The sequence below is a fragment of the Mirounga leonina genome, unplaced genomic scaffold (assembly GCF_011800145.1).
Source record: "Mirounga leonina isolate KUSES-001 unplaced genomic scaffold, KU_Mleo_1.0 Mir_53, whole genome shotgun sequence".
Taxonomy (NCBI): Eukaryota; Metazoa; Chordata; class Mammalia; order Carnivora; family Phocidae; genus Mirounga; species Mirounga leonina.
The window spans coordinates 21617189-21645108 of NW_023270807.1; the positions used below are offsets into that span (position 1 = coordinate 21617189).

Consider the following 27920-nt stretch of genomic DNA (forward strand, 5'->3'; position numbering starts at 1 on the left):
TTCTCAAGAAACAAGAGAGGTCTCAAATACACAACCTAACCCTACACCTAAAGGAGCTGGAGAAAGAACAGCAAATAAAGCCTAAACCCAGCAGGAAAAGAGAAATAATAAAGATCAGAGCAGAAATCAATGAAATAGAAACCAAAAGAACAGTAGAACAGATCAATGAACCTAGGAGCTGGTTCTTTGAAAGAAGTAGTAAGACTGATAAAACCCTGGCCAGACTTATCAAAAAGAAAAGAGAAATGACCCAAATAAATAAAATCATGAATGAAAGAGGAGAGATCACAACCAACACCAAAGAAATGCAAACAATTATAAGAACATATTATGAACAACTATATGCCAGCAAATGAGATAATCTGGAAGAAATGGATGCATTCCTAGAGATGTATCAACTACCAAAACTGAACCAGGAAGAAACAGAAAACCTGAACAGACCTATAACCACTAAGGAAATTGAAGCAGTCATCAAAAATCTCCCAACAAACAAAAGCCCAGGACCAGATGGCTTCCCAGGGGAATTCTACCAAACATTTAAAGAAGAATTAATACCTATTCTTCGAAACTGTTCCAAAAAATAGAAATGGAAGGAAAACTTCCAAACTTGTTTTATGAGGCCACCATTACCTTGATCCCAAAACCAGACAAAGACCCCATCAAAAAGGAGAATTACAGACCAATATCCATGATGAACAGGGATGCAAAAATTCTCACCAAAATACTAGCCAATAGGATCCAACAGTACATTAAAAGGATTATTCACCACGACCAAGTGAGATTTATCCCTGGGCTGCAAGGTTGGTTCAACATCCTCAAATCAATCAATGTGATACAATACATTAATAAAAGAAAGAACAAGAACCATAGGATCCTCTCAATAGATGCAGAAAAAGCATTTGACAAAGTACAGCATCCTTTCTTGACCAAAATGCTTCAGAGTATGGGGATAGAGAGTACATACCTCAATATCATAAAAGCCATCTATGAAAAACCCACAGCGAATATCATTCTCATTGGGGAAAAACTGAGAGCTTTCCCCCTAAGGTCAGGAACGTGGCAGGGATGTCCACTATCACCACTGCTATACAACATAGTATTAGAAGTCCTAGCCACAGCAATCAGACAAGAAGAAGAAATAAAAGGCATCCAAATCGGCAAAGAAGAAGTCAAACTCTCACTCTTTGCAGATGATATGATACTTTATGTGGAAAACCCAAAAGACTCCACCCCTAAACTGCTAGAACTCATACAGGAATTCAGTAAAGTGGCAGGATATAAAATCAGTGCACAGAAATCAGTGGTATTCCTATACACCAACAACAAGACAGAAGAAAGAGAAATTAAGGAGTCGATCCCATTTACAATTGCACCCAAAACCATAAGATACCTAGGAATAAATCTAACCAAAGAGACAAAGGATCTGTACTCAGAAAACTATAAAATACTCATGAAAGAAATTGAGGAAGACACAAAGAAATGGAAAAACATTCCATGCTCATGGATTGGAAGAACAAATATTGTGAAGATGTCAATGCTACCTAGAGCAATCTACACATTCAATGCAAACCCCATCAAAATACCATCAACTTTTTTCAAAGAAATGGAACAAATAATCCTAATATTTGTATGGAACCAGAAAAGACCCCGAATAGCCAGAGGAATGTTGAAAAAGAAAAGCAAAGCTGGTGGCATCACAATTCAGGACTTCAAGCTCTATTACAAAGCTGTCATCATCAAGACAGTATGGTACTGGCACAAAAACAGACACACAGATCAATGGAACAGAATAGAGAGCCCAGAAATGGACCCTCAACTCTATGGTCAACTCATCTTCAACAAAGCAGGAAAGAATGTCCAATGGAAAAAAGACAGTCTCTTCAACAAATGGTGTTGGGAAAATTGGACAGCCACATGCAGAAGAATGAAACTGGACCATTTCCTTACACCACACACAAAAATAGACTCCAAATGGTTGAAAGACCTAAATGTGAGACAGGAGTCCATCGAAATCCTAAAGGAAAACACAGACAGCAACTTCTTCGACCTCAGCCGCAGCAGCTTCTTCCTAGAAACATCTCCAAAGGCAAGGGAAGCAAGGGCAAAAATGAACTTCATCAAGATAAAAAGTTTTTGCACAGCAAAAGAAACAGTCAACAAAACCAAAAGACAACTGACAGAATGGGAGAAGATATTTGCAAATGACATATCAGATAAATGACATATCAGTATCCAAAATCTATAAAGAACTTATCAAACTCAACCCCCAAAGAACAAATGATCCAATCAAGAAATGGGCAGAAGACATGAACAGACATTTTTCCAAAGAAGACATCCAAATGGCCAACAGACACATGAAAAAGTGCTCAACATCGCTCGGCATCCGGGAAATCCAAATCAAAACCTCAATGAGATACCACCTCACACCAGTCAGAATGGCTAAAATTAACAAGTCAGGAAACGACAGATGTTGGTGGGGATGCAGAGAAAGGGGAACCCTCCTACACTGTTGGTGGGAATGCAAGCTGGTGCAGCCACTCTGGAAAACAGTATGGAGGTTCCCCAAAAAGTTGGAAATAGAGCTACCCTACAACCCAGCAATTGCACTACTGGGTATTTACCCCAAAGATACAAATGTAGGGATCCGAAGGGGTATGTGCACCCTGATGTTGATAGCAGCAATGTCCACAATAGCCAAACTATGGAAAGAGCCAAGATGTCCATCGACAGATGAATGGATAAAGAAGATGTGGTATATATATACAATGGAATATTATGCAGCCATCGAAAAACGAAATCTTGCCATTTGCAACGACATGGACGGAACTGGAGGGTGTTATGATGAGCGAAATAAGTCAATCAGAGAAAGACATGTATCATATGATCTCACTGATATGAGGAATTCTTAATCTCAGGAAACAAACTGAGGGTTGCTGGAGTGGTGAGGGTGGGAGGGATGGGATGGCTGGGTGATAGACATTGGGGAGGGTATGTGCTATGGTGAGTACAATGAACATATTTAAGAGATTTCTTTGAACAACCAGAAAAATGATCAGTACCATAGACACAGAGCCTCCAAATTTAAAGTCCACAATGTTGCTTTATAAAGTTGTTTGATGGTGGTCTCATTTACTATGTCAGTGAAATCGTTTGTAAGGAAAGAATTAAGCAGATCCTTTGTTAAATTTGGTGGGATTTTATTAACTAACATACAGATAATGGGCCAACAATTGATTTTTATGTTTAAAGAAGACAAATATAATAGCTTCATAGTCATTACAAAGCCAAAAGCCATATTTTGGGAAATGAAAATGTTGCAGATATTGCTTACAAATTCAATCACCCCTGCAGATAAATCAGACATGTACATGATTACTTTAGTTAAAACCTATTTCAAAACGCATCCTAAGAGTTACTCTCAATCAGGTTTTAAGACAAAATCCTGGAATTAGCAGGGGATTAAAATAATAAATACAACTGAATTTTTCAAACATTCTAAGTTGTTTTATGTGAGTGAGCTGCCTTCACACTAAGAAATGCCGTGAAATTCTTAGGAGACATCAGGTTAAGGTTTTTTCACTCAACACATACCAACAACGTGCCCCTCCTCGTGCCTGAAACAAGAGTGGGAAAAAAATGTTACAAATCTGTACAGAAGACCTCAAAAAACTGGCCACTCAATTGCAAATCAAACAGGAACAATGACAGAATTCAGGGTTTTTTCCCCCTCTTAACCTTTCTTCTCAATATAAATAAAAAATACAGTCAAGTAGGTAAATAAAGATCCCTTCACATTACTAAGATAATAAAGTGAATTATACCACATGGGAAACCACCATAGCCTTTCAACATGAACTTTTTCCAAGAATTTTATGGATGTCTTTGGCTTTATAAGCATAAAAATGACATGTCAAATAATCACCCCAAAGAGAAGGTGATGAAACAAAAGACCTACTTGTCTCTTAAGAACATGATGACTTGGACCAGTTCAGCAGCTAACATTACAAGCACAACATGCAGTTCAGCAAGAATTTGAAAGACATGAGGAAAGGGAGCAAAAGCCTCTATGAGCCAATGTCCTCAGATATAGTACAGTGACCCCCACATCTTCATCCCTAGAAAAATGATACAGCAAACATTTCCAGAATACAAAGGCTTAAAACATCCTTATTTAAGAAACATGTGCTCGGGCGCCTGGGTGGCTCAGTTGGTTAAGCGACTGCCTTTGGCTCAGGTCATGATCCTGGAGTCCCGGGATCGAGTCCCGCATCGGGCTCCCTGCTCAGCGGGGAGTCTGCTTCTCCCTCTGGCCCTCCCCCCTCTCATGCTCTATCTCATTCTCTCTCAAATGAATAAATAAAATCTTTAAAAAAAATAAATAAAAATAAATAAAAAATAAATAAAAAAAGAAACATGTGCTCACCTCCATAGGTCCAGAAAATGTATTATCCTTTCTCTCATCCTCAGGGAGCTCCAGGAATCTTGACTCAAGGAATGGAATCCAGGCCCTGCCTACGCATCTTCACCCTGAGCCACCCAGGGCTGGTTGATCAGAAGAGAACTAGCAAGCAAATGCCTCAGACTGAGCAAAAATGTAACACTAGATACAGCAGGTCATCAGTATTGAGCACCAGGACAAGAATAGCTAAGATAAAGAAGCAGAGGAAACATGGATGCTGCAGATAGTTTGGCCAGCAACAACTGGCTATGGCAAAGTAGCTGATCATCATAATTTGGTCAAATACAAGTGTTTCCAGTTTTCGTTTTTCAACTACTGGTGAATTTTGGTGGTCTGCTGCCTTGTCACCCCATCCACCTAACTGTCCAAGATAAAAGCAGTTATTGGTGAGAAGTTCAGAAAACATACTTCCAGCAACTGAGGATTCCTTGAAGCAATCTGATTTTTCTTTATTCCTTGGCACAAAATGTAGTCTGACAAGCTTAAGATCTTTTTTAAAAAAAGAAACACTGTAAAATACTCAAAATCCAGCCCTTAATTTTTTTTTTATAATGTATTACAAAAACAATGGCATGCTCAGGGGAGAAAATAAAGTACCAATAAGCAAAAATAGAACCTAACAGACATCAAAAACCATCCTGGAGAAAAAATAAGCAAAGTAATCAAAACAGGATTAAACGGTATGTTTACCACATAGATTATTTCTTATACATACATATTCATAAAGTATCTCATTTTAAACTACGTTTAGGTATGTATACATTTTATACAGTTTATATACATAATCCATTTAGTATCGGACATTAAAACTGTTCTGACTTTGCAAGATGATGAGGAGTACAGAGAAGACACATGGGCTAAAAGTTACTAAATGGAATGATGCAAAAAATGCAGAGAAACGAGAAGTGGATGAAGTTTTTAACAACACATGAGAAGTTAACGAAATTTATGAATCAGAAAATAGTGGTGGCTGAAGAGCCTTGCTTTTAACCAAATCGTCATTTAAACTTGTTGATTTGCTTTAATCCCAAATGTTTTTAATCAATACAGATGCTGCCAAGTGTTTGCTTGGTATCAGTATGTGCTCACATGCCTTTTTACACGGGTCCATTGCTAAACAAAATGTTACTAGACGAAAAGCCCAGTGTGCGAGTTTCCTGTGCCTGCAGTAAAAAATCACCACATCCTTGGTTCTTTAAAACAACACTATTTTATTCTCTCACAGTTCTGGAGGCCAGAAGTTTGAAGTCTGGGTCTTGATAGCGTTGCACTCCCCGCAGAGGTTCTAGGGGAGAATCCATTCCTTGTCTCTTCCAACTTGGGGCCGCCTTGCTCCAATATCAGCCACCATGATCTCAGGGCTGGCCTCTGAGAAACTTCAATTCTGCTCTTAGGGTCTTTCAGCTGGGATCAGCCACCCCTCAGATAACCCAGGATAACTTCTTCATCACAATATCCCAATTTAATCACATCTGCAAAGACCCTTTAATCAAATGAGATAGCATTTACAGGTTTCAGGCAATAGAGTCTGATGATCTTGTGGGGGAGGGAGGGGAGTATTTTTCAACCTACTATCCATAGTATTCACAAAATTCTCCTAAAATTTCCTTGAATCTGACCCACTATTTCTTATTAGAATTTTATTAGCTGTGTCTATTCTTTGCTAATTACCCAAAGCGTAAGCCACCTATTTAAATGCCTTTGTTATTATCTAGATAGGTTCCATTTGAAAATACTTTAGGATCACCTCCCCCAGCCCAAACTGATTCTTCTTGCTCTCTTTTCTGTTTATTGCTTGGTCTTCCTGTGTCATCATCCATGAGGTAGGACTTTGAAAATCAACCTTTTTCATCTTAAGTGCCACATCCAATTAATCCTCAAGCTCTTCTGGTTCCACTTCAGTTCACTTCAAATCAGTCCCACTTGCGCTGCCCCCCACTCTGAATGTTCCTGGCCTGGTTGTAACTGCAGGGGACAGAGCTCAGCTAGCCGGCTGCCAGGCTCGGTCCTCTATATCTTGGCTCACCTTTATCCATTCTCTATTCTGCTGTCAGAGTGATCTTTCTCAAACTTTCTGAATCTGATCAACTCACTCACCTACTTGAAACCTTTGAAAAGATCCCACTATTCTCAGATTTAAGTTCAAACAACACAGACAGGGCTGCTACCTACACCCACAACCTCATCTTGTATTTCTATCCCATTCTTTCCTTCCAAATCTCCTAAGCAGCCTGAACTAGAATCAGCTTTTTCTAAAGTATCATGATTTTTTTTTTTTTTTTACTTCTACATTTTGGAACATACTACAGGTTTCTGCCTTGCCAGGCCAAACAACTAGCCAAGTCCTATTTATCTTCCAGAATTTGGCTAAGAGAGTCCCTTGTTTAGGAACATATCCCTATACACTTTAAACAAGTGAACCGTACAGTATGTGTACTATATCTCAATAATGCTATTATTGAAAAGAAAAGAATGAATCGGGCTCAGATGGTCCCGAACTCATTTAGTGTTATACACATCTTCTCCAACTTCACAAGATCCCCTGTGCCTATCTCCCTAACATTTCTACTACACTGTCATCTGCTGGCTCATGACTGCTTGAGGGCACAACTGTGACAAATTAATCACATTCTCCTTGAGTAATATAATGTCTGGTACAAGGCGGACACTCAGTAAATGTTTGTTGAGTGAGTGACAAGATTATATAATCCTTCAACACAGCATTACATGGTTGAAACCAACTATAATAAGTCCACCAAGTGTAGAATGGAGTTTAAAGTCACCTGGATTGAAGTTAGGTATATATAGTTTGCCATTGAGAAAGTAAATTACCTTTGCGGCTAAATTACTACGAAGATTGACCAATACTAGGCTTTAAGATTCAAAGTATAGCCATTAGAATGTAATTGCACTTTAGACAATATAATCCTTTCCCAATGAAATACAGCCTTTGTCCTCAATTTGCATTCCAGCAGTTAGTGTTCATATTTATCAATCAGCTTACAGGGATGAGTCATCATCCAGCTGCTATAAGCTGTGTTTAATTAGCTTTAAAGCATTTTTCTAAGAGCTTCTGTCCTTCCAACTTAAGCTCCATTAGTTTTCTTGGCTGCCACATTATAGAACAAATAAAGTGAACACGTCCTTTTTAGTGGGGCCAAATCATTCATTATACTTATATGCAGCATCCACACACAATGGAAGAGTATTCATTTCTTTGTGTCATCAAATACATAAACTTCCATTTTTTTTTCCTGTTTTCAAAGCGTTTCCAAAAATGGTAAAGATCAGTCCTCAAAGGATGTTACTTCTAACAACCAAGTTTTCATTAATGGCCTAAAGAAGAGAATAATTCATAATTCTGTTCTTAAGTGTAAAAGAATACAGACCAGAAGAATTCTATCCAGATAACGTGGGCCAATTTTAGATGCTCAATCTATTAATTGCTTTCCTAAGAGAGTATGTCTTCTGGCATAGGAAACCTGGTTTCCTCTCCCGCGGTTGGCAGGAAAGAGAGACAGAGGGAGAGAAGGGGCAAAGGACCGTTCTTGCCTTCCCTAATCTGGTGGGATGGAGTAGGAGAGAGTCTGAAGAGTTTCTCTTGGTAACTCCCAGTTTTCTACCTGGCTGGTTTAGAAGAGATTATATTCTAAATACCTCCGCTATCCTACTACCATTCCCTGCCCCAGCACCTTGCTTGCCTTTTTTAGAACTCTGTGATTTAGCTTTTGTTTCTTTATCCTTTTATGGTCTCTCTCCTCTGCGAGGGTGTAAGCCTCCACGGGCAGTCTATTTCCCTCTCACTAAACCCAATGCCTTACACATTCTGTGAATGCGGTGAATGTTGGGAGGGAAGAAAGAAAGAAAAGGTTGAAATCAGAAGGGCCTGAGATGGAAATTTACGCTAGTGCAAAAGTTCTAGACAGAGGTCAGTCTTGAGTAAAGTGGGGGTAGGCAGGGCAGAAGAAAACACAAATCAGCACCTGCTTCTGGCTGCAGGGAGAAACAGGCAGCCTTGGGAGAGGAAAACAGCCCCTTAAGCATTTCTAATTCCCTATTCCATTTGGTTTCATTAACAGGATTGCAATAGTATTATTTTTCAAGTAAATATATGCTGCTCCTGTCACATTATGGTTCCTGTAGACTTGCTGGTCAGTCTGCCCTTTCTAACATTGTTTCTGTGGGAAAATGAGTCACAAGTTCCAAATAACTGACTCACCAAGATTCAGAACATAACCAGCTCAAATTATAACCTGGTTTTCATTTCAACTGCTTCTTATTTCCCTCTTCTCTTTTCAACTTTCTCGTTCTCTCAGCTGTCTTCCTTCCCCCTAGGGCCCCCTGTGTTTGCGTACCTGCACGCCCATGTGTTTGCATGCACACACACCTTATATTCTCTCACAATAAGAACATAAACAAACATACCCGGTTCTCATATCCAGTTACCAAGACTTAGAATTCTTCCTTAATCATAAAAATTATGAGTCAGATATGAGCTCACACTCCAGTCCAATTCACATCCTGGTTGAGGCCTTATTTGCCCATGCCCGGTCTGTCAAAATAGCCAGCTTGTTAGTGTCCTGATTCCAATCTCTTCTCCTTTCAGTCCATCCTGCATATACATGTAACTCATAACTGCCTCTAAAGCACTACTCTGCATCGTGTTAACTCTTTTTTTCTCACATCACTGCCATGCCAAGTGAATAGAACTTACTCCCCAAATTCACAGTTGAGGATTTCCATATGATGAACCTATCCCACCTTCTCAACTTCACTTCCTATCACTGCAGCCTCAGGGCCACTTTCAGATCATTTCATTATTTCTTAGGCACACACTTAACCATCCTACCTGTGTGTCTTCACTCATGCTCCTCCCTCTGGTCTTCCTTTCTTTCCCAGTCATCCTTTTATGATCAAATCTAGCCCCAAATCCTTGGTAAAAACTTTTCGATCACCTCAAGATACAAGATTCCCTTTCTATATTCTTTTTTAAGTTTTTACTTTAATTCAAGTTAGTGAACACAGTGTTGTATTAGTTTCATATGTACAATATAGTGATTCATTAATTTCATACCTCACCTGGTGCTCATAAGTATACTCCTTCATCCCCATCACCTGTTTAACCCATCCCCCTCCACTCTCCCCTCTAGCAATCATTAAGTTGTTGTCTGTAATAGTCTGATTATTTTTCTTTTTTCCCCTTTTGTTTCTTAAATTCCACATGAGTGAAATCACAGTATTCGTCTTTCTCTGACTGACTTATTTTGCTTAGCATAATACTCTCTAGCTTCATCCATGTTGTTGCAAATGGCAAGGTTTCATTCTTTTTTATGGCTGAATAATATTCATATATCTATATCTATATAGATAGATAGATGATAGATATAAAATCACCTTTTTTTTAAAGATTTTATTTATTTATTTGAGAGAGAGAATGAGATAGAGAGAGAGAGCATGAGAGGGGGGAGGGTCAGAGGGAGAAGCAGACTCCCTGCCGAGCAGGGAGCCCGATGCGGGACTCGATCCCGGGACTCCAGGATCATGACCTGAGCCGAAGGCAGTCGCTTAACCAACTGAGCCACCCAGGCGCCCTAAAATCACCTCTTTATCCATTTTCAGTTGATGGACACTTGGGCTGCTTCCATAATTTGGCTATTGTAAATAATGCTGCAGTAAATATCTGGGTGCATGTAGCTATTTGAATTTGTGTCTTCATATTCTTTGGGTATATACCCAGTAGTGCAATTCCTGGATCATAGGGTAGTTCTATTTTTTTAATTTTTTGAGTAGCTTCCATACTATTTTCCACAGTGGCTGCACCAGTTTGTATTCCCACCTATATTCTTTCTGCGCTTAGGAGAACTCTATGCATTTGTGCAATGTTTTCATAGTTTTTTTCCATATGTTTCCTATGAAAGCCTCACAACAACACAGCAAAGTGGGTATCGTAAGTATGTACACTTCACAGATAAGGAGAAAGGTTTTCAGAGATGTGAACTGATTTACCCAAGCTTGCACAGCTGGAATGTGACAGAAATTATCTTTAAACCCTGGCCTTCCCATTCCATGTTAAATTCCCTATTCGGCACTTACTATAAACTGCCTCAGGTTGGTAATTATTTGCATCATTTTTTTTGCTGTCTTCCAAACTAGATTATAAGCTCTGTGAAGGCAGTAGCTACGTAAAGAACTTGCCCCAGTGCATTATAATACACAAGATGAGAACTCAATAAATATTTGATTGAATGATTCTAAGAGTAGGTCAATCCATTCACCCAACTTAAAAAGCTTTGGTGATTCTGCTCTCCCTCTTCTGCCCAATATTTGAATTCTGAGTACTCACCTGAACACTCTGTGAAAAAATGCAATATATCTTGGCTGTTTTTAAATTTCTTAACCTAGTCATCCCCAAAATAAGCTGCAAATTCCCCTAAATTTAAATTCCCCTTAAGTTACTTTGATGAATAAAATGAGACCAGCAGGTATTTCAATGTTGGCCAATGTTGGCCATGAGTTGTAGGAATAAAAGTTGGGGAAAATGGTAAGTGAAGTTGAGTCATCTGGCACACTTGCTGAAAACACATATATCCAGGATTCAGATACAGTACTTTCTCAATCATTTTTCCTTATGCCAGTTTTTATTGAACACATGACCCCAGGGGGCATACTACAAAACAAAGAACCAGTGGCAAAGCGACACTGACTGAAGGCTCAGCAACAGACCATGTTGTTCGTATTAGCCATTTGTTTGTGTGGGCACGAGTACTCATGATTGTAATTTATACTGCATGTGAATTTTCTGCTCTTGACATTCTTCTTGTTTTGTAAAAAAGGATTAAATTTTTCAATATTTTACAATGTTCCACAAAGAGCTGCTATAACCTCTAAGTCTGGAAGTCACTGAACAAAGGACAGGGAACCTGACAGGAGTATTTAAATAAAGGATTTTATGACAGGAAAAGAACTTCAGTCTTTAGAACTGAATTCAGAAGGTACTCACAGGCTCTCCTTGTGATCCATCCTGACCTGGAGCACCTGGAGGTCCTGCTTCTCCCTTTTGAAGATAAAAAAAGAGAGAGAGAATTCCATTTTCAGGCATGCTTATAAAATAATAATATATAACATTAAATATTAAAGTACCTTAGATACAAACAGAAAAATTACTTCTAGGTTATTATTATTAATAACTTACATGGTCACAGATGGCAACTATACTTGATACAGAACTGGTGAATCACTATATTGTACACCTGGAATTGTCTATAACACTTCAATTAAAAAAATGTAACATTGTATGTCAACTATACTTCAATAAAAATATTCAAAATTTTGTTTGCTATTTTATTATTTACTTAATATCTAAGAAAAATTCTAATAATAGTACAGGATGTTTTTAGATACAATTATAGATTTCTGTTAACAAATTAGGTAAAATACCTAAATAAATGGAAATATATATGCTGTTTATGGACAGAAAAACTCACTTTTTTTCTTTTTTTTTAACAAGAAGATAGCAGGAGGGGAAGAATGAAGGGGGGGTGAAATCGGAGGGGGAGACGAACCATGAGAGACTATGGACTCTGAAAAACAAACTGAGGGTTCTAGAGGGGAGGGGGGTGGGAGGATGGGTTAGCCTGGTGATGGGTATTAAAGAGGGCACGTATTGAATGGAGCACTGGGTGTTATATGCAAACAATGAATCATGGAACACATCAAAAACTAATGATGTAATGTATAGTGATTAACATAACATAATAAAAAAAAACCTCATTCACAGTCTTGAAGCTATAAAGTCTTCATAGCACAGGGCGCCTGGGTGGCTCAGTTGGTTAAGCGACTGCCTTCGGCTCAGGTCATGATCCTGGAGTCCCGGGATCGAGTTCTGCATTGGGCTCCCTGCTCAGCAGGGAGTCTGCTTCTCCCTCTGACCCTCCTCCCTCTCATGCTCTCTGTATCTCATTCTGTCTCAAATAAATAAATAACATCTTTAAAAAAAAAAAAAAAAGTCTTCATAGCACAAAGATGTTAGATGTCTCCAAATTAATCAAAATTTAATGCATTTTCAAAAGAAATCCCAAGAAGATTTTTGTTGTAATGTGGCAAAATGATTATAGGATTTAAGCAGAAAAACAAATTACCAAATAGCCAAGACAATTTAGGAGAAGACCAAGAGGGTGAAATGAATTTTTTCCTGAACACATATCCAGCTATGGGAGTTAAGAGTGTATACCACCAACCCAGGGAGAGATAAAAGATGAGTGGAACAGAAAAGGGAGCCCAAAACTGCCTTCAATAAGTTCAGTATCTGGAAAGGAACTGTAACCGCAGCAAATGGTACTTGGACTATTAAATATAATTTAAAAATTTAAAACTGAATAATCACACACATGCATACACAGAGGAAATAAGACCAAGGTATGAGAAACAAAATTTTAAATCCTTTTGAAGGAAACATAAGAAACTATATTTATAATTTGGGGGCAGAGAAGAATTTTTTAAGTAAAATGTAATAAAACCATAATAAATTTTGATTATCTGACTATACTAAAAATATAATGGCTTATCAAAAGATATTTTAAAAGTCTAAAGATAGACTACAGATTAGAATAAACTTGCATGTAATAACAAAGGGTTAGCAAATTAGTATCTAGAAGTTAAAAGCCTTCTAGTACTCAATAAGAGAAATAAAATAAAAAATAAAAATGGATTATATAAAATACATATGAAATTTAAAAATTCCTTCTGGATTATTGATTTTAACCCTTCCTGACATCAAATAACTTATTATGGAATTCATGAAGTGACTATATAAATATCAAATCTATTATGGCAGCAGATAATTGAGTTAATTTATAAAATAACTCTGATACTGTACACTCATTCTTATGACAGTAGGACATTACTTTCATTGCCAAAGGAAATGTGATCAAGGTTTATATCAATCCTTTCATATTTATTTTTATTTTACTTTTTACTTTAAAGTTGATCATTCTCTTGGAATGGAGCCAATGGATTGGATCATTCTTCTGGATCTATCAGAATTGATCATTCTAATTTAACCTTGCCACCCAACAGTTGCATTTTAAAACCAAAATAAAGCTTTCATTAAAAGTGGAGTTACTTATAAGTTATTACTTGAAATTATTTGAGACTTTACCTTAGTATCCGCCTCTTTAAAATTAACACCTAAAATATTTATTTTTAGATGGCTGTAAAAACTAACATAGTTCTTAGTTATATGCCTTTAAAATACTATGCTCAAATTTTTTAAGCATCTTATTTGATACCCACCCTTTTGCATCCTCAAAACTTTTCCCAAATTGCCAGTGTACGTAAAAGTATCTACACATACTTAACAATAAATATTAGCTGAATTTGTTCCTAAAATGTATAATATTTACAGATCAGTACAGCTATTAAACTATCAGGGGCAGTATAATAAAGGGTGGGGAGAGGGGGAATAAGCCTCTTAAAATACAAACACAGGCACACCCTCCAACATTTAGGCTTTTTGAAACCTAACGGCCATTAGGAGCCATGATTTTGTCTTCTGTTCAGCAAAGTATTGCATCATAACAAGCAAAGTTCTCTGCAATTATGCCACACTTTGTTTCATACCAGAGAAAACACTTCATTCTACATGAGAGCAAGAAAGGAAAGCAAAAGCCTTTTTCTTGTAAATACTTCAAATGCCTGAGTGGAAATAGGTCTAAGGGTGAAAGAGTCTCGGAATAAATGTACTGATGCATATGCCAACATTGTTTTCCATAGTTTCATATTTTAATGAATTTCCCAAAACCATAGAAAATGAATCACAGAAGGAAGAACAAATAAAACCTGGCTAACATAATCAGCACTTAGAAAAAAAAAAAAATTCAACCACATCACATTATGGAACATGGATTCTCCCACTTTCGTGAATTCTTGCATTTCATAAGCACAGTGAAATACCAACTCAAGCCAAATAGTTCATCTGTTCCAATTGTATTTACAAACACTAGCTGACAAGCTGACAGCTGACAACAGAGCGAGCAAAGAATAATGTTTTCCTGTAAATTAACCAAATTGGGAGGTGGGGTGCTGCTAGCCATTGGGGTTCTACAGAAAAGCTTATGAAAATACCAAAGAGAAACAAAGATATATGTAGGATCCACTAAGTTTAAAATCTCTAGGTCAAAAAGTCTGAAAAATTAAAGGTATGTGTCAGGACCTAATACAACAGGGAAATACTGCAATGACTATACCTAAACTTAACATTCATATTAATAGTCAGAAGGATTCACCTAAGCCATTGGTTCTCATGTATGGCCCCCCATCAGCCAGCTCAGCTTCAGTTCATGTGGGAACTTCAAAGGGCAAAATTTCAAGCCCTCCTGCAGACCTAATGAATCAGAAACTCCAGATGGTGGAGCCCAGCATTTGGTTTTAACAGAAGTCCAGCTGATTCTGATGATCTGAGGACCACGGCATATCTGTAAGTCTTTAGGCCACGTACCTTCCCATAGTTCCAGGTACTGTCATATGTGACTTGCTAAGTAAATCTGCAGTTTAGCTCTTCTGTATATAAATGGAGGAGGGCAGTTGTCACATAGTAGAAAAAACAAATCTGGGATTACATAACTACTTTGGCTGGTAAAAATTTCTCCTCTTACTTGTCTGATGACCCAATCTTACTTTTTCCAATTAGCAGGAGGTTTTGTAAAAAGTAACTAATCATCATCAAAGATTTCAATAACAAAGTCCCCAAATTATTTGAGGATTTTTATTCCTACTTCATGTACATCATGATACATAATTATATGAACAAAATATCACCTATTCTTTATCATCTACAGCAGTGATTCTTACACTAGCTGCATCAGAATCTCCTGGAGAATTTGTTAGACTGCAAACTGTGGACTCCAGAGTTTCTGATTTAACAGGAATCAGCATTTCCAACAGGTTCCCAAAAAGTGCTGATACAGTAGCCCTTGGTACCACGTTCTAGCCCAGATCTCAAGATACTTACACATCCTTTCTGCTCTTACCAACACCTCTCTACAATGACACTGTATATAGCTTCACACTTGGCACGGAGTTTTAGGATGGCCAAGCTGTTCAACAGGTATCTTGTTTATATAGGTGTTGTTTTCCTGACTTGCACATTCTTTAAAGGGAAGAAACATCTATATGAGTTGGTTTTTTTTTTATTACTTAGAATACTTAGAATTGTGCTGAGCAGAAGGTATAGTCCCCTTCTTTATAAACACTAAAGCATATCAAGGAAGGAGAAATGGGTTGTTTATTCCTAAATGTTTAATTTCAAGGGGATAAAGGAAATGAGGAAAAACATTGATGGATAGGGCTACAGCATTTGCTGTTGTAAAATTATGCATATTGGTTATCAAAGATGGTGGTAAATCATCTTTACCTAGAAGTGTCCTCTTGATTGCCTGAATAATGTTTCATTGGGAGATGAAGGATGATTTCTTTGGGGCCATTTTCCATAAAATAATTAAAGGCAATACACAACCTGTGAAATTCAGTGTTGTAATCAGAACCTAACCTGATCATTTGATTGCTTTCATGGCCTGGAGAACCTTGTACATGTATATTTGTTTGAATGGTGGAAAAAACGCATATAGCATGTCCCTAGCTCTAATTTATTATTTTGCTATCCTATTATTAATTTCTTTCTTAATATAAAAGAATTGAAAAAATGTTACACTAAACATTATTTCTAAATCCAGTTTCTACAGCTAATGTCAAAGATGATTTATTCCACAAAAAGCAGCTATTTTTAAGAAGGAATTTCAACCAACAACAGACATGTAAAACTTGCATTGTATGTGTATTTCCTTTCATGCTATGGCCTCTGGTACTTACCCACAAAAAAATTAAAAGAATGGAGAATAACTTAGTTTGTGGCCATCACAACCCTCAAAATCAGGTGGGTGACCTTTAAAATATAATTTAATTTTGAGGAGTTTCCTTATTTTATTGTTAAATACTTTATTTTGACTTTGATCTTACTACATGGTTGATTCTTAGTTTGTAAACAAACCTCTAGCATGCCAAAAGATATACTGAAGATCTAAGACTTAGGGAAGCTTCTCCCTGCTTACCAAATAAACAGACAAGAAGTTTAGGAGGAATCATGCAGAGAGGGGAACCACACAAACTAGGCCTGGAATTCTATCTCTGTTGTGTAACTGAATGCACTTCTGGATAAATTAATTCATCTGTCTTAATCTGACCTTACTGTCTAAGTGACATTAATACTCCCAATGTCATAAGATTTTTTTTAACAAAATAAGAGGCTTTGTGAAAGTGCCTTGCACATCTCTAGGCACAGAAGGGAAGATTCATAAAAGTGAGCTGATCCACTGCCACCAAAAAGTTGGGGTCTTAACTATCCTTTGTCTTATGATTTCTTTTATGTTGCATTCTTTCAAATAACACGGTATTTTTATATTTCTACTGCTATGGTTTAGCATTATTGTTTAGAAAAAATAAGTATCTAAAAAAATACAGTTAGGGCGCCTGGGTGGCTCAGTCATTAAGCGTCTGCCTTTGGCTCAGGTCATGATCCCAGGGTCCTGGGATCGAGTCCCACATCGGGCTCCCTCCTTGGCGGGAAGCCTACTCTCCCTCTCCCGCTGCTTGTGTTCCTGCTCTCGCTATCTCTGTCTCTGTCAAATAAATAAAAATCTTTTTTAAAAATTAAAATTAAAATTAAAAAATATAGTTAATATTTTAATATTTTAAAATGTCATAAAAACAGTAGAGTCTAATAGTTTCATCAACATTTTCTATATTTTAGAAAGACTATTTGGGCGTAACATGATTTTTCAACAATTTGGTGAAAGGAATTTTCATTGGTTATTAAATTATGTCTACATGATCTTGGCCAAGTTATTAATCTTCTCCATTCTTAGTTTCCTCATCTGTAAAAGGATAAAATTTTTTTTTTTACTTACAGTTCAGTGATTTATGAGATTAATGTGAGAATGCATATAAAGTGCTGGGAAAAGAGCCAGGCATGTAGTAAGTATCCAATAAATTATGTCTGTTGCTATCCTGTGTCCTGTCCTGGTTTCACGTCTCTTCATACCCAGTTTAAACACTGTTTTTCAGTATTTCAATTGCTAACTGAAATTCTCATCCCTTTATCTGTTCATCTGCTGCACTTGCTTAGGCAAACCTCAATATTCAGTAAATCAAACTGAAAGCCTCCTCAGACCCAGTACAGCAATGTTATAGTATAAGTATAGTATAACATAAGTATAGCAATGCGAGGGGGAAAATTGTATGACAGTCACATAGACTATAACTTCCAGCTTCAACGAGACTTCAACGCGGCTTCTCTATTTCTTTACTTTTCCCTCTCAACCGGTGACAATTTGCACTTCTTTAGAGAAAACAGAAGTCAACATCTTGCCACCAAACCAACACACTAACCTGAATTTTCATCCACCCATTCTTTTTTTTTTTTTACCTCTCTCTCTTAAAGATTTGTCAGAGAAAAAGAGAGAGAGGGAAAAAGAGAGAGAGAGAAGGAGAGAAAGAGTACATACAAGTGAGCACAAGCAGGGGGAGTGGCAGAGGGAGAAGCAGGCTCCTGCCATAATCCCTTCCAGTTCTGTTCACTCTCCAATTCCTCCCCCTCTCCAAATGAGATAGAGCTCCTTATCAGGATTTAACTACTTGCTGGACATTTACTCTTAAATGTGCCACAGAAATCTTAAATGCACACATTGTACTTCTCATTTCTCCACCTCCCCAACAGAAGACATACTTAACCCATCCCAATAAACAATTCCATTAATTAAACATCAAACTTTACTATACATAAAAAGGAGATGCTCAAGAAATAAGAAGCCTAGTAAGCCACTCAAACTTTTATACCCCTACTATTAGAGGTCTAAATATATTTAAAACATTTCAAATTGAGAAAACTTGCAGACAATATCCAAACAAAACTACTAAATGAAAAACAGAAAATGAGAATCCAAACATTTCAGTAAATTTCCCTCACACAAAAATAAACATGAAGCAGGAAAAAACTGCAACAAAATGCCATAACCTGGATTAATGTTACACAAGTATTTTTCAGACATAAGCAAGGATGATATAAAATAAGAACACAGGAAATAAATTGAAAAGACAAAATAATCTCAGCTATCACAATTAAATTACTAGAAACTAAGGGAGAAAATATTTAACTTTAAATTTTTAAAGGCACTGAGAGAGAAAAAACTAAACATCGCCAATAAAAATGAATTTTTTAAAAAAGATAAAAAAGGTGAGGAAAGTGGTAGAGGTAGAAGTTAGCTCAAGAAGTCGCAACATATCTAAAATTAGAGTCCTTAGATATAAATTAAAACAATGTAACAGAACTTCTATTTAAAACTATAATCCAAGGGGCACCTAAGTGGCTCAGTCACTTAAGTGATTGACTCTTGGTTTCAGCTCAGACAGTGATCTCAGGGTCATGACATGGAGCCCTGCATCGGGCTTCGTGCTCAGCACGGATATTCTCTATCCCTGTCCTTTTGCCCCTCTCAATCATGTTCTCTCTCTAAAATAAATCAATAAAACCTTAAATATATATACATATTTTAAAAACTATAATCCAAGATAATACTCCAGAATTAAAAGAAGCCCTGAATCCACTTATTAAAAGGATTCTGGGATAAGTGGAATTCTTAATTCTGAGACATAAATTATGCTCTTAGACTTTCCACATAAAGGTTTTTGTTTTGTTTTAACTCTCCAGGCTTCCATATGAAAAGACAAAGCCACTTACAAAGGAAAGACAATTAGGTTGACATCAGAAGCACACATAACAGCCATGGAACAACATCTCAAAGAAATTCAAAGAAAAACCGTGAAAAGCACTGAGACAAGAGTTTCTAATGACAGCGACAAGACAGTGACAGCCAAATTGTCATTCAAGTAACAAGAACAAAGAAAACATGTTAAAATACAAGAATTCAGAGAATACTGTATTCACAAGCACTTCCTAAGGAATACACTATAGAAAAAGCTTCATAAACCAAAATGGTGACAAGGAATTATTGGTAAAGGGGCTGGTGATGAACACTGAATATATTTAATTGCAGATTTGAAGCAAAGGAGGGACAAGAATGGAAAATCGTTTATAAATATTACATAATCTGATGAAGTAGAAGTAATATCATTAAACAAATAAGAAGAGGAGGAAGGAAAGAGGAAAATAGAATTCATTAACTGCCACAGAGATGATAAGGTATCATTTAAAGTTAGCAACACAAAGCATAGATGCCTAAGGAAGGCAAAAGGCTTCTAAAGGAATTCTAAACTGTATTTTTATAGGCGACTAAAGGTATTTGTATAAAGACCCTCAGTAGTTAACATTGCTGTATGGTATATGTGAAAGCTGCTGAGAGACTAGAGATCCTGAGTTCTTATAACAAGAAAAAAAATTTTTTGGACCTATATGAGAGGTGATGGATGTTAACTAAAGTTTTTGTGGTCATCGTTTCAAAATATATGTAGGTAAAATCATTCTCTTGTACACCTTAAATGTATACAGTGCTGTATGTCAATTAACTCAATGAAACTGGAAGGAAAAAGAGCACTGGAAAAACATAAACTTCCTAAATCCCAAAGAAAGGCAAGGCAAAAAGAAATTTAAAACTGACCACGTTGAGAAAGAAGCATAGCAAATAGTGCACAGGGCACATAGTAATATAACAAAATTAGAACATAAGCATTATGACAGATGTAAGGCCAAACCTATTAGTGAATAAAAATAGACTCAATCTCTTAAAAGAAAAAAATTTCAAACTGCTTTTAAAAGGAAAGACCAACTCTACGCCTGAGATAAGAGAAACTAAAAATTATGGAAAAAGCAAACCAAAGAATGCGCAAAGGTTTAAGCAAATAAGAATAATCAAAATGAAGAAATGCAATTCTCATATATAAGACAAAGTAAACTTCCAGCTAAAACTTGATGTCAAAAGCCACAATCCAAAATGAAGATGTAAGAGTTATGAATATCCATGCAACAAATAAAAACCCCATTCATGAAACAGGATAGAAGACGACTAGATAAAAATGACTAGATGACACAAGATAGGTTAAAAAAAATTAAATATATAGAATATTTAAAGAAGATATTCAATAAAGAAAATTTTACAAATGTATATTGAGTTTCCCATTCTCAAAATAGATATTTACCTTCTTATATGACAGGAAACATTTCTGACAATTGAACATATAAGCCCAGGAAAAAATTACAACAAATCCCATTAAGAAGACGTTATGCAAATAACATTCTCCAATATAGTGCAATAAAACCAGAAGTTGACAACAGAATCAAAATAAAAGAATTTTCAACATAAATTTTTTTAAACTTTTAAACAATTTCTAGGAAAAAGAGAAGATCAAAATTACAGAATTTCTAAAAAGTAATAATGAAAACACTGCACATTAAAATCAAGGGAATACAATTGAAACAATAATCAAAAAGTATGTATAAATTTAAATACTAAAAGCAAAAAATAGTAATGCAGCAAAAATAAATTCATTTCCCAATTGTAAAATCTAGAAAAATATAAGAAAAAAAAAAAGGAAGGAAGGAAGGAAGTAGTACAGACAAAAATAAAAACAAAAGAAAAACCAGAAATGGAAAATCAATGAAGTTAAAAATTAAATTATGTTGGATCTTTGGGGGGGGAAAAAACCAACAAAATAAAAAAGCCAAAATCTCATTTTTAATCAAGCAAAAAAAAAACAAACAAAAAAAAGTAGAAAGCGAAAGCATAAATATTCAAAGAAATAACAAAGGAAGAATAATTACTGAAACCAAGAAAACTTTTTAAAAACCATTAAAGGATTTGCACAATCCTGTATAAGTCATTTGAAAAATCTAGATGGAATAACTAATTTCCTAAAAGAATGAAGTTTACTATTATTGACCCTGTGAGAGATAGAGTGCTTAAGCCAAGCAATTTCCATGTAAGAAATAAGAGAAAGTTATCAAGAAGCTATTCAACACAAAGAGCATCAGGTCCAGATGATAATGGAGAAGCTGAGAAAAAACCCTGCGGTGCATGAATTCAATTATAACCACCAATAACAAATGATTATTACATAATATATAATATCAGGAATGAAAGAACATTAAAAATCATACATTAAAAGGACAAGAATATGGCACAAAAACAGGCACACAGATCAATGTAATAGAACAGAAAGCCCAGAAATAAATCCACATGTATATGGTCAATTAATCTTTGACAAAGCAGGAAAGAATATCCAATGGGAAAGAGACAAGCTCTTCAACAAATGGTACTGGGGAAAAAAGGACAGCTACATGCAAAAGAATGAAACTGGACTGCTTGCTTACACCAAACAAAGATAAATTCAAAATGAATTGAGGACTTAACTGTGAGACCTGAAACCATAAAAATCCTAGAAGAAGTGGGGCACCTGGGTGGCTCAGTCGTTAAGCATCTGCCTTTGGCTCAGGTCATGATCCCAGGGTCCTGGGATCGAGCCCCACGTTGGGCTCCCTGCTCCGCGGGAAGCCTGCTTCTCCCTCTCCCACTCCCCCTGCTTGTGTTCCCTCTCTCGCTGTGTCTCTGTCAAATAAATAAATAAAATCTTAAAAAAATAAAAAAAAATCCTAGAAGAAGTACAGGCAGTAATTTCTCCAACATCAATCTTAACAACTTTTTTCTAGATATGTCTCCTGAGGCAAGGGAAACAAAAGCAAAAGTAAACAACTGGGACTATATCAAAGTAAAAACTGCTGCACAGCAAAGGAAACAGTCAACTAAACTAAAAGACAACCTTCTGAATGGGAGAATATATTTGCAAATGACATCTCTGATAAAGGGTTAGTATCCAAAATATATAAAGAATTTATACAACTGAACTACCAAAAAACAAATAACCAAATTTAAAAATGGCAGAAGATATGAACAGACATTTCTCCAAAGAAGACATACAGATGGCCAACAGACCCATGAAAAGATGCTCATCATCATCATCATCATGGAATGCAAATCAAAACTATGATTAGGTATCTCCTCACACCTGTCAGAATGGCTAAAATATAAAACACAAGAAGCAAATGTTGGAGAGAATGTGCATAAAAAGGAAGCCTTGTGCACTTCTGGTGGGAGCACAAACTGGTGCTGCCACTGTGGAAAGCAGTATGGAGGTTCTTCAACAAGTTAAAAATGGAACTATCCTACGATCCATAATTGCACTACTAGGTATTTACCTGAAGAATACAAAAACGCTAATTGAAAGGGATACATGCACCCCTCTATTTATTGCAGCATTATTTACAAAGCCAAATTATGAAAGCAGCCCAAGTGCCCATCAATAGATGAATGGATAAAGATGTGGCACATATATACAATGGAATATTATTCAGCCATAAAAAAGAATGAAATCTTGTCATTTGCAACAACATGGATGGAGCTAGAGAGTATAATGCTAAGTGGAATAGTCAGAAAAAGAAAAATACCACATGATTTCATTCATGTGTGGAATTTAAGAAACAAAACAAATGAGCAAAGAGAAAAAAAAGAGAGAGAGACAAACCAAGAAACAGACTCTTAAGAATAGAGAACAAAGTGATGGTTACCAGAGGGGAGGTGCACGGGGGGGATGGGTAAAATAGGTGATGGGGATTAAAGAATACACTTTTCATGATGAGCACTGAGTAATGGATAGGCTTGCTGAATCACTATACCATACACCTGAAATTAATGTAACACTGTATGTTAACTACACTAGAATTAAAATTTAAAAAATAAAACAAATAATTTTAAAAGGACAAGAGGGCACCTGGGTGGCTCAGTTGGTTAAGCAACTGCCTTTGGCTCAGGTCATGATCCTGGAGTCTTGGGATCGAGTCCCGCATCGGGCTCCCTGCTCAGCAGGGAGTCTGCTTCTCCCTCTGACCCTCCTCCCTCTCATGCTGTCTCTCATTCTCTCTCTCGCAAATAAAATCTTAAAAAAAAAAAATTAAAAAATAAATAAAAGGACAAGAATAAGGCAATGTAATAAATAAAATATGCCAACAAACTGGAAATGAAATGAACAAATTCCTTGAAAGGCACAAATTACCAAAACTTACTCAAGAAGAAAGAGAAACACTAAATAGCCCAATATTTAGTAAAGGAATTTAATTAGTAATTAGAATCTTCCTTACACTTACAAAGCCCAAGTCCAGACAGTTTCACTGGTAAATTCTACCAAACAAGGAAAAAAATGATACCAATTCTACACAAATCTTTCAGAAAAGCTAATATTACCTTGATACCAAAGCCATACAAAAAAATCACAAGAAAACTACTGACCATTATCTCTCATGAACACAGACACAAAAGTACTTAATAAAATATTTCCAAATTGAATCCAGCAGTCATAAAAAGAATAATATAAAATGGCTAACTGGCATTTATCCCAATAATGCAAGATTAATGTAACATACAAAATCAATGTTATACATATTAATGAAATAAGGGAGGAAAACAATATAAATCAATAAATGCCGAAAAATTTTTTGAAAAATTCAACACCTGATCATAATTAAAGAGAAAAACTCTCAAAAGACTACAAATAAAAAGGAATTTTCTCAACCTGATGAAGGGTTTCTATATAAAATCAACAACCAACAGTTACTGGTAAAAGACTGCCTAGGGTTAGGAACAAGGCAAGAAATGTACACTCTCACTACTATTCAAGATTGTACTGAAGGGCCTGTACAGTGCAATAAAATCATTAAAATAAATTTTAGTCATACAGATTAGTCTAGAAGAAGAAAATGGTATTTATTTCTAAATACCATGATCATCTATACAGAAAAATGTAAGGAATTTCCAAATAAAGTTGCAGGAATCATTAAGTGAGTTTAGCAATATTGCAGGATATATGATCAACATACCAAACTAGTTCTATTTTCATAGGCTAGTAACAAAAAAATAAATCTTTAAAAATCTCTTCACAAGAATATTTTTAAAAATGAAATATTTGGGTATAAATTTAACAAAAGACATACAAGATCTGTACACTGAAAACTACAAAACATTGCTGAGATAAAGAAAAACTATAAGTGAAATGATATACTATGTTCATGGATTGGAAGACTGTTACAACCATAACTCTCCTCAAACAAATGTAAAGATATATATATACATACTCTCCTCTCTAAAAGTTTAAGCTTAATCTCAGCCCTTCTGCCCTATCTTGAGTAGGGGCTGGACTTGGTAACTCAATTCCAAAAAAAAAAGTGCAAGAAAAAAAGCAATAACTTCACAATGAAGAAACATGACAAATACTACCATAACCAAATGATCAAAGTTAATATAATCAATGATTAGTCATGTGGATAGCATATACTCTCTGATATGATGAGATGGGCACTTCACCTTTGTGTTATCCTTCCCTCCCCACGAAAAAAAAAAAAACCTATTATTCCAGCGTAATCATGAGGAAAACATCAGAAAAACCCACACTGAGTAACATTCTACAAAATACAGAACCAAAGCTCTTCAAAACTGTCAAAGTCATGAAAAAGAAGACTGAAATTATCATATATTACAAAAGACTAAGGAGGCATAAAAAAATAATGCTATGTGGTATATCCTCAATTAGATCATGGAACAGAAAAAGAACATTCTTGAAAAACTAATAAAATCCAAATAAAGTATGGAGTTCAATTTACATCAGTGCATTGATATTGATTTCTTAGTTTTGACAAATGTGCCATAGTAATATAAGATGTTAACATCAGGAGAAACTGGGTAAAGTGTGTAAGGGAATTCTGTATACTGTATCTGCAACTTTCCTATAAATCTAAAACTATTCCAAACTAAAAAGTATACTTAATAAAACTCAGGCTTTTTTGTAGTTTTTCAAGCTGACACTTAAGCTTATATGGAATTTCATACACTTAGAATATCCATTACAATTTTAAAAAGAAAAACAAGTTTAGATACTTAAACTGTCAGATTTCAAAACTTTAAAGCTATGATAATCAAGACGGTGTGTTGTTGACAAAAGGCCAGATGTATAGATTAGTGCAACAGAATCAAGAGTCCAAAAATAGTTTCAATTGTATTGATCAAATTTTATTTGGTGAAAATGCTCATGTAATTCAATGGGAAATGATAGTCTTTTTAATAAATGATGCTGAAAGAGAGAACTTATATATATATATACCAAAAATAAGGGTAACTACTATGAAGGGATAGAATATGACTCTAAAAATGAAAAATAAAAAAGATTTTTTTTTTTAAAAAGAGATTAAGATGTTGGTTAAAAAAGGGAAAAAGAAAAATTCAAAAAAAAAAAGTTAAAAAAATTAACTTTGAAGGACTAAAGAATCATGGGAAAAAAGCCTTGAATTCTATGTGCAGTATTCCCCTAGCGCTGGAGTTCTGCCGTTCTCACTGATCAATAAACTTGGTCTTGGCTGGCTGTTGCTGATCTTCTGGGGGAGGGGCATTAAGAGGGCATTTGATGTAATGAACCCTGGGTGTTATATGCAACTGACAAATCACAGAATTTTTTTAAATATTTAATATTTTTTAATATTTATTTATTTATTTGAGAAAGAGAACATGAGAGAGTGAGAACACAAACAGGTGAGAGGGGTAGAGGGGGAGGCAGGGAGCTGGATATGGGACTTGATCCCAGGATGACCTGAGCCCAAGGCAGACACTTAACTGACTGAGCCACCCAGGTGCCCTGAATCACTGAATTCTACCTCTGAAACTAATAATACAGTATATGTTAATTAAATGGGATTTAAATAAAATTTAAATTTAAATAAAAAATTTTAAAAGAAAAAAAATAAATGATGCTGAAAGAATTAGGTGTACTAATGGAAAAAAAAGAATTAGGTGTACTAATGTACAATCCTGATTTTTTCCTCATGTCATACATAGAAATTAAAATCATCAAAATGGATCATAGGCCTAAATTTATAGGCTAAGATGATAAAGTTTTATAAATATAATGTTCTAAATATAAGTATTTAGAAAAACTGATTTTTTTCCTTTTAGAAGAAAAGACAAGAGAAAGTCTTGTAACCTTAAGTTAGGTAAATATTCTTAAATATGATACAAAAGGCATGAACCACAAAAAAAAAAATTAAGAAACTGGACTTCATCTAGATTAAAAACCTTTTCTTATCAAAAGACACAATTAAGAAAGTGAAAAAACAATACGAGGGCAAGAAAGTATTTTCAAACATATATCTGATAAAGAACTTATAGCCAGAACACATAAAGAAATCTTACAACTCATTAATAAGAAGATAAAAACCCAAATTTTTTTTAATTGGTCAAATGTTTTGAATAGACATCCCACAAAAGAAGATAACATCAATGGCCAACAAGCCCATAAAAAGATATCAACACTGCCATTATCATGGAAATGCAAACTAAAACTCCATATTCAGAATGGGCAAATCCACAAAGATATAAAGTAGATTAGAGGTTGCAGAGGGCTAAAAATAGAGCACAAGTGGCTGGTAGGAAATTGGGAGTGACTGCTAATGGGTATAAGATTTCTTTTTGAAGTGATGAAAATGTTCTAAAATTAGATTACAGTGATGACTGAGTAACTCTGTAAATATACTCAAAATCACTGAATTGTGTGTGCAGTAAATTAAATAGGTAAACTCTGTAACGTGTGGCTTATTTATGAATAAACCTGTTAACAAGTGAAATAAGGTTTACACTTGTAGGTATGTTCATGCAAACACGCTATCCAGATTAATATCAAAAAGGGAAATAAACTAGGGACACCTGGGTGGCTCAGTCAGTTAAGCGTCTGCCTTGGGCTCAGGTCATGATCCCAGGGTCCTGGGATCGAGCCCCAAGTAGGGCTCCCTGATCAGCGGGGAGTCTGCTTCCCCTTCTCCCTCTGCCTCTCCCCGCTCTTGTGTGCTCTCTCTCTCAAATAAATCAATAAAATCTTTTTTTAAAAAAAGGGCAAAAACTAGAAAAAAAAGAACCAAGCCCAAAGTTAGCTGGAGGAAGGAAATAATTAAGATTAGAGCAAGAATAAATGAAACAGAGAATACAAAAACAAAAGAAAAAATAATTAAAGCCAGAGTTTATTTTTTAAGAAGATCTAAAATATGGACAAATCCTTAGTTAGCTAGACTGAGAAAAAAAAAGGGAAGACTCAAATAAAATCAGAAACAAAAGAAGAGACATTTTATTTCTGTGACATTGATGCCACAGAAATAAAAAAGATCACAAGGGACTCTTATGAATAATTATATGCCAACAAACTGGAAAAACTAGAAGAAATGGATAAATTCCTAGAAATATAAAACCTAACAAGACTGAATTAAGAAGAAAGAGAAAGCCTGAACAGACCAATAACAAATAAGGAGATTGAATCAGTAATGAAAAATCTCCTAAAATAAAGAAAGTCCCAGGACAGGCAGACTTCACAGATA

The 27920-nt window shown here is 35.7% G+C and overlaps 1 protein-coding gene across 1 annotated transcript in view; it reads right to left on the bottom strand.

The window, feature by feature from the left end:
- Nucleotides 1-27920, bottom strand: part of COL21A1 (collagen type XXI alpha 1 chain) — a 233169-nt gene that overhangs the window by 35017 nt on the left and 170232 nt on the right. Inside the window, exon 17 of the mRNA XM_034991134.1 lies at nucleotides 11460-11513. Coding sequence (XP_034847025.1) covers nucleotides 11460-11513 — 54 coding nt within the window. The remainder of the gene's footprint in view (nucleotides 1-11459; nucleotides 11514-27920) is intronic.